Raw genomic sequence first — 7,913 nt, 5'->3', positions numbered from 1 at the left:
ATGGTCGCCTATGCCGTCGGCCTCGTCCAGGAGAGGAGCTTCTTCCATAGCGACACATTCAGTCTATGGGTGACCGCGCTACTCCTGCTCCAGGCGAGCGCGTACGCGGCGCCCAGCCGTGACATGGACCAGCTCAAGGCGCGGCTGCTCCACCACGTCCTTCAGACCGGCCTCGTGCTCTGGCTTGTCGTCAACAGCTTGGGCCACAACGCCAGCTACCGGGCGGCCACCTGGGCGTTCTGGAGCCTCAACGTGCTCAAGACGGCCGTCAAGATCGTCGAGGTGTTCAAGGCACGTCCCTTCCGTCCATCCGCCGAGGTGGTTGCCGAGTACATGGGCGTCGAGGAGGTCCTCGCCGGCGACCAGATGCCGACCGATCCAAGGAACATGACGGGCTACAAGTATCTCTTCCACGGTGAGGAAACCATCCAGCTGATGAGCGGCAGCCACGACGAGATACTAACGATGATGAGCTCCACCTCCGCCAAGGAGGTCATCACGATCGATCAAGTTTACCGGTGGATCGATGAACAGGGATACAGCGACGTCGAGAAAGACATGGCCAAGGACATCTGCCTGGCCTTCTCGCTGTTCAAGCTGCTGAAGCGGCGGTTCTACGGGTACAATCCGGCGGAGGCCCGCTCGCGCAAGTCGCTGGACCTCGTCTTGACCGGCCTCATCCATCAGGCCGTCACTGACCACATCCGTCGGGTCGACACCAGCCCCGACGCCGCCTTCCGCGTCGTCGAGGCAGAGCTCACCTTCCTCTACGACTTCTTCTACACCAGGAACATCGTTCTGACGGGAGCCAGGACCCACATCTTTACTGCCGTCCTTGTGCTAGGCCTGAGCATGTGGGCGACGTTCTTCGGCACGCTCGGCCCCGGCTACAGCCGTATGGTCATCGGCGTAAGAAACCTCGACCGCGCCGTCACGGTGGTGATCGTCCTCATCATCGCTGCCCTCGAGCTGTGTCAGGCGGTGGCCCGTTTGTACGACAACTGGAGGTACATTGAGACTGTGTACCGTTGCGTACGCGACAATCGGCCCTGGTCGAAACGTCCACGGCGCCAACTCTGGTGGAAGGAGAGCATTACGCCGCCGGAGACAATGTACTGGAACTGGGAGCAGATGACCGGCCAGTATGTGCTCCTTCAATGGTACGACCACCGGCCGTGGAATGTGCTGTCGTGGCTAACACTCGAGATCGTGAAACCACTGAGGCGGGGCCAGAAGAGAGACCGAAGACAGGCTCTGCCTCGGCAGGTCAGGCAAGCCGTGCTCGTCTCGCTCAAGGCCAGCCGCGGCGAGCTCACCAATGGCGTCGCCACCGTGCAGAGGCATGGCCTGTCGCAACAACTGACATGGGCGTGCATGTTACCCAAGGTCACCGACCAGATCCTGGTCTGGCACGTGGCCACCACCCGCTTCGACTGGGTTAGTGGTGGTGATGCTATTGACGACGGAGTGGACAACCACAGGCTCGTGGCGAGGAAGCTGTCCAACTACTGCGCCTACTTGGTGGCCTTCGTGCCGGAGATGCTGCCGGACCCGAGCTACAACGCCGAGAAGATGTTCGACATGGCGGTGAAGCAGGCGCGAAAACATCTCGTTGGCTGCCGGACCATGCCGGACATACTTGCCAAACTAGATGAGATACAGAGCAAGGAGGAGAGTTACCTGGAGGACGGCGGCCTATACGGCAGAGCCGGCAGCAGCAGCATCATAGAGAAGGCCGCGGTGCTTGACGGGCAGCTCATGGCGTCCGTGCCCGACGAAGGACGGCGATGGAAGGTGCTGGCCGAGTTCTGGGCCGAGTTCATACTGTTCCTCGCGCCGTCGGACAACGTGGACATCCACGCCGAGATGCTCGGTGCCGGCGGCGAGTTCATGACGCAGCTGTGGGCGCTGCTCAACAATGCCGGCATCCTGGAGCGTCCGTCTGTTGCCACGTCGTCGGCACCGTCGACCTGATCGGAGTCGTAGCTTGGAAACATTTGTCATATGCTCGTCTGAAAGACTAAAACTGCGGGCACGGTGGGACTAAGAAACCGGTTGGACGACAAAAAATCAGTTAAGAGACGTGATGGTGGCGGCAAGAACCGGTTGACAAAGTGTTTTGGTGGCAGGAAAAGGAACACTATTCTTTTTTAAGTGGTATAAGAGATTTTTATCATTGACTCAACTCTCTTAAAAAGAATCATTTGTTTTTTCCCACGTTGCAATTGCAATCTCATGGAAAGAAAATAGAGAACATGCAAGCCTCAACCGGCTTTCAATTAATAAAAGAAGTATTTTGTGCGCTTTGCTGCACCGCAGGGTGATCCTATTGGGAATACTTCACTAAAACTTCTCATATGTTGAACCATACAGGTGCAAATTGCAACATAAAACATAAGTTGAAAGAAGAAATCAGGACGTGGGCATAAAGCACAAGCTATGTCGAAAGAAATCACAAGGAATGCAGAAGCTGACATTAATTTTGTAGGAAAAAATTATTATTCTAGCATACCTTGCTGCATTACAATTGGAATATTATTAATAATTAGTAAGCGTGCACATGCAATGCACATCTGGACTAATATTACAATCAGATAAAACAGATTTGCTTTCATGCGATTTTCTAAAACGAATTTTATAATTATTTGTATCATTGAAATATGGGAGTACCTAGAACTCATCTAAATGAGATATAATTTGGTCTCATTCACCTGAAAAACAAAGAACAAATACAACCTATGTCAGCACACACGCATCTTATAGCATCACATCCAATGGCTATAAAAGGTGAATGAGACCAAATTATATCTCATCTTATAGCATCTCAATATCTCACCGGAGAGGTATTTAGTATATTTCCTAGAAATGTTTTGCCTGCTTGTAACTGGAAAAGAATCATTTTTTTTCTACAGTGCAACCAAATAAACATTGATAGAGCTTAAACCTCGAGGGACATTGAGATGCTAGCTTTCTTCCGTTCATGTGGTTTTTGGAAAGATGGCTTGTTTTGTTTTTTTGTTACCCTTCTTGAACTCAAGTGCTATTTTTATCTTTATATTCTCTTTATTAAAGTGTTATTTGCTTGATCTTCCTTACATGTCAGAGTTGTACCTCAAAGATGGTGGCGGGGTCCTACATTTGTAATCAAAATGCACTCATACTATTCAATATGCACTCAATAGTGAAAGCAAGTGAAAGAATGAAAGTCCTCGCCCCCGCGTCGCTCCAACAGGGGCGACTCGGGCGGCCAACCCTAGCCGCCGCCGCCGGCCTCCCCTCCCCTTCCTCTCCGCCTCGTCGCCACCAGAGGAGCCGCCGGTGCGCCGCGCGGCTACCGAGGAAGGTGGCGGCGAGGATCTAGCAGCCTAGGCCTCCCCCGAGGTGCTCTGCTTCCATGGCGGCGGCCATGGCTGGTGGGCCGGCTTCTGCTTCAGCGCGCGGTGGCCGGCGGTGCTGGCCGTCCTCCTTGGCCGCGGGGGCGGCGAGGTGGCGGCAGGTGGTGGCGGTGGTGCGGGCCCCCCCTCGTGGTGCCCTTTTCCGATTTGAAGGTTCCATCCTCAGACTTCCACGGCGCCCCTGCTGGATCTGGCCTGTGGTGGTCTCCGGCTACCGGGGTTGTTCCTGCTTGGTGGCTGGAGGTGGGTAGGGACACCGGAGAAATCCGAGGCCGGCTGGTTGGCCACGACGGCGGCGACGTCCTTGGACGCCGTTCCCTTCTTGTTGACGTCGTCAAGGTTGTCCCTTTTCCCCTCCTCTCCCCCCTACTCGTGTACCGGGCGAAAGCCTAGATCCCTTCCGGATCGGGCTGCAGCGGCGCCGCTCGCGTCGTCACCTTCTTGGGGGTGCCGTCTTTGGTGAGCTTGGGGTGGTTGTGCCGTCTGGTTCTCTGGTGGTGGATGGTGGCGTGGTCGGAGTTTGACGGACGGTGTCTCTGCAGTTACTCCTATCTGCTCTTTTGGTAGCTCCATACGAGCTCGGCGCTTGTCCCTGCAGACTAGGTGTATCAATGAGCTCTGTTTCGGCACCCTCCTTCCACTGTTGCTTGACCCTCAGTCGTCCTGCCTTGCCATTGCATCTCCTCGTGTGCAAGTCTCTCGACAGGGCCGAAGCTAATTTTCATTGCGCTTGTCTTGCTATTGCTGGTGAACTGTTTTGGCTTCCAGGGGCTACGGCGCTGGTTCACTCCTTAGCTCTCGGGTGAGCGTCTTCATCTCTTGACGGATCGGCGCCCTTCGTGCCAGGGCGAGGGGGCAGGGTGCTCTCTTCGAAGATGGAGGAGGTTGTCTCCGTGTCAGCTAGAGCCCTTGGAGCAGACAAGGTTGCCTTTGCACCTGCTGAGTGCTTCATGTCGACATGGTTCTGTTGTTGCTGGCTTGCTCAGGTTGGAGGGCTTCTTCGTCTTCAAGCTGCTTAGTGCCTTAGTCTTATTAGATCTTTGCTTGTAGTGTGGATGGAGCCTATTAGATGTTGGCACAACTCTTTGTATCTTTCGCTGTTTATTTTGTTTTTCCTCTGTAAGGTGTCGATTCTAATCTCCTGGCCGGTTGATGGCTTTGTTAATTCAAAGCCGGGTTAGGTTCGAGCCCTACTTGGGCTCGGCCGAGCCTTTTTTCTAAAACAATGCACTCATACTCAATCAATTTTGAGGCTTATATGAACCATTTGCTCACGATAATGTTAGAGAACAACTCTACTATATGATATAACAATAATTGTTTTCCTAGTGGCTCATCATCATCAACTGTTAAAAAGGATTATAACAAAAATAATAAAGTTTTACCTATCAGGCGTGGAGATAGCACATAATCAACAATATCAATATGCGAGAACATTGATCAATTTACGAGAGTGACCTTAATGGTGTATTATTTTTCCTGATTTCTCCACTCTGTGCAATAGATGCGTGGACAACTAGGAAAATGACTCGAGGCCTAGCGGAGAAAATCCAGCGATACCATCCCTCACATGCTGTCATGCTTCCATTTAAAGAAAATCAATTTAAATGTTTCAAAATATTCATTTTTTAAGTTCACAAGTCATGTGTCTACTGAACATAAAAAAATTCAAATCGAAATAAAAAATGCGTATAGCTGTATTAGAAATTTGGATTTGAGACATGGCTTGAAGAATCTGTTCGTTCGGAGGAGTTCTCCTACGCGAGACTCGAAGATTCTTGCCTTCCGTCATGCACAAAGAATTAAGTTTGCTTTATTTATGCTTGTTCTCTCCATCAATCTGACTTGTCATAGATACTTCTCGTGTTTGTATCAAATCACCACACCATCTATCTTTCCAAGTTCCATTCCACGATTGATGATGATAAAAAAGGACTCGAGTTAATTAGTTTGCGTACCTGAGCTAGCTAGTGCACGCATGCAGGTTGATTCATGGAGGCCGGCAATGGGGCGAGGTGCGGCGGCATCACGGAGACCTTCGGCACGGTGGAAGAGCGGCTGCTGCGGCTGGAGGTGGTGGTGCTGGCGAGCGCGCTGGTGCTGTCGTCGCTGGTGCTGTACGGCTCGACCCAGCGCCGGAGCAGCGACCGGGTGCTCCGCGGCGTCATGTGGATCGCTTACTCGCTCTCCTACGTGGTGGTCACCTACGCCGTCGGCATCATCCAGGAAGGCCCCTTCCATGGCCAGACCTTCGTGCTCTGGGCGTCCGCGCTGCTGCTCATCCAGGCCAGCGCGTACGCGGCGCCCGTGCACAGCCGCCGCGACGTCGACCAGCGCAAGAAGCTGCTGCTGCAGCACGCCCTCCAGACGGCGCTCGTGCTCTGGCTCATCCTCAAGGCCATCGGCGCCAACACCAGCTACCGGGCGGCCATCTGGGCCTTCTGGAGCCTCAGCGTGCTCAAGACGGCCGCCAAGATCGTCGAGATGGTCCGGTCCAGCCTCCCCGACCCGTCCGTCAAGGTCGTCGCCGAGTACATGGACGTCGAGGACTTCCTCGCCGCCGACCAGCTGCCGCATGATCCCGCCACCATGAAGGGGTACAAGTACCTCTTCCACGGCGAGGAGGCCATCCAGCGGCAGCTGAGCCACCAACCCCGTTCTTCCCAGGACGAGATACTCATGACGACGGCGACCAGCTCGGCGCTGACGAGGACGACGAGCTCGATACTGACGGCGACGACGAGCTCCGCCCCCGCCCCCGCCAAGGTGAAGGGGGTCGTGACGATCGATCAAGTTTACCGGTGGATCGATCGCCAGGCATACAGCGACGCCGAGAAGGACATGGCCAAGGACTTCTGCCTGGCCTTCTCCCTGTTCAAGCTGCTGAAGCGGCGGTTCTTCGGGTACATCCCCGCGGAAGCCGGCTCGCCCAAGTCGCTGGACCTGGTCCTGACCGGCCTCATCCACCACGCCGTCACCGGCCCTGACGCCGCCTTCCGGGTCGTCGAAGCGGAGCTCGCCTTCCTGTACGACTTCTTCTACACCAGGAACATCCTCCCGGTGGGGGTCAGGACCTACATCTTCATCGCCGTCGTCATGCTCAGCCTCACCATGTGGACGGCCTTCGTCGGCACTCTTGGCCCCGGGTACAGCCGTCCTCACGTCGGCGTGAAGGACCTGGACCGCTCCGTCACGGTGGTGCTCGTGGTGATCACGGCGGGGCTCGAGGTCTGCCAGGCGCTGGCCGCCTTCTCCAACAGCTGGCGGTACGTCATGACCGTGTACCGCTGCGTGCGCGACGACCGGCCCTGGACCAAGCACCGGTACGGCCACCTCTGGTGCTGGAAACAGAACATCACTCCGCCGGAGACGACCTACTGGGAGCAGAAGATCGGCCAGTACGTGCTCCTGCACTGGTACGACCACCGGCCGTGGAACGTGCGGTCGTGGATCACGCTCTACCTGGTCGAACCACGGCGGCAGGGCCAGAAGAAAGGCAGCAGAAAGGCTCTGCCTCAGCAGGTGAAGCGAGCCGTCCTCGCCTCGCTCAAGGCCAGCCGCGGCGAGCTCACCAATGGCGTCGCCACCGTGCAGAGGCACGGCCTGTCGCAGCAGCTGGCATGGGCGTGCAGGTTACCCAAGGTCACCGACCAGATCCTGGTGTGGCACGTCGTCACCACTCGCTTCAAGTGGATTAGCGGCCGTGGTGGTGATACTGTCGACGACCACAGGCTCGTGGCGAGGAAGCTGTCCAACTACTGCGCCTACCTGGTGGCCTTCGTACCGGAGATGCTACCGGACCCGAGCTACAACGCCGAGCAGATCTTCGACACGGCGGTGCGGCAGGCTCGGGTCCACCTCGACGGCTGTCGGACCAAGGCCGATATCCTGGACCGGCTAGATAAGATACAGTGCAAGGAGGAGAATTACTTGGAGGGTGGCAGCCTGTACGAGAGAGCCGGCAGCAGCAGCATCATAGAGAAGGCGGCGGTGCTCGGCGGGCAGCTCATGGCGTCCGTGCCGGACGAAGGGCGGCGGTGGAAGGTGCTGGCCGAGTTCTGGGCCGAGTTCATACTGTTCCTCGCCCCGTCGGACAACGTGGACATCCACGCTGAGATGCTCGGTGCGGGCGGAGAGTTAATGACGCAGCTATGGGCGCTGCTCTCCCACGCCGGAATCTTGGAGCGGACGCCGTCGGCACCAAGGACCTGATCGAGAAATGCTCTAGCCGTGTAGCGTGTAGAGTAGTTCAGTCGCTTGGTGAAAAGAAAGATGCAACGCGCTTTCGTTCTACTTTCTCTGTTTTAAGTTAATTCAAGCCTTTTCTTGTCTCAAGTCCGGCCTAGTTTAAACCTGATCGTTAACTCTATTACTACCTTTGTAACTAAATAAAGAACAATGCTAACGGCCGAACGTTACGCTTTTTAAGCATGATTATCGGACGACTCCAGCCCAAGTGCTCGAAGAATCACTACCGTGCAAGCTCACTGCGTACTATTGCATGCACAACTTATCTCT

At 55.3% G+C, this 7,913-nt stretch overlaps 2 protein-coding genes across 2 annotated transcripts; both read left to right on the top strand.

Moving 5' to 3' along the window:
* LOC109735609 (uncharacterized) lies at nucleotides 1-1,974 on the top strand. Its single transcript, XM_020294825.1, has one exon. The coding sequence runs from the start codon at nucleotides 1-3 to the stop codon at nucleotides 1,972-1,974; it is 1,974 nt and encodes a 657-aa protein (XP_020150414.1).
* Nucleotides 1,975-5,387: 3,413 nt separating this feature from the next.
* Nucleotides 5,388-7,607, top strand: LOC109735619 (uncharacterized). The gene has a single exon (XM_020294835.3). It carries the CDS (start codon nucleotides 5,388-5,390, stop codon nucleotides 7,605-7,607), a length of 2,220 nt encoding a protein of 739 aa, XP_020150424.1.
* The last annotated feature ends 306 nt before the right edge of the window (nucleotides 7,608-7,913 follow it).

The sequence above is a fragment of the Aegilops tauschii genome, chromosome 5 (genome assembly GCF_002575655.3).
Source record: "Aegilops tauschii subsp. strangulata cultivar AL8/78 chromosome 5, Aet v6.0, whole genome shotgun sequence".
Taxonomy (NCBI): Eukaryota; Viridiplantae; Streptophyta; class Magnoliopsida; order Poales; family Poaceae; genus Aegilops; species Aegilops tauschii.
This window is presented reverse-complemented; position numbering and strand designations above follow the sequence as displayed.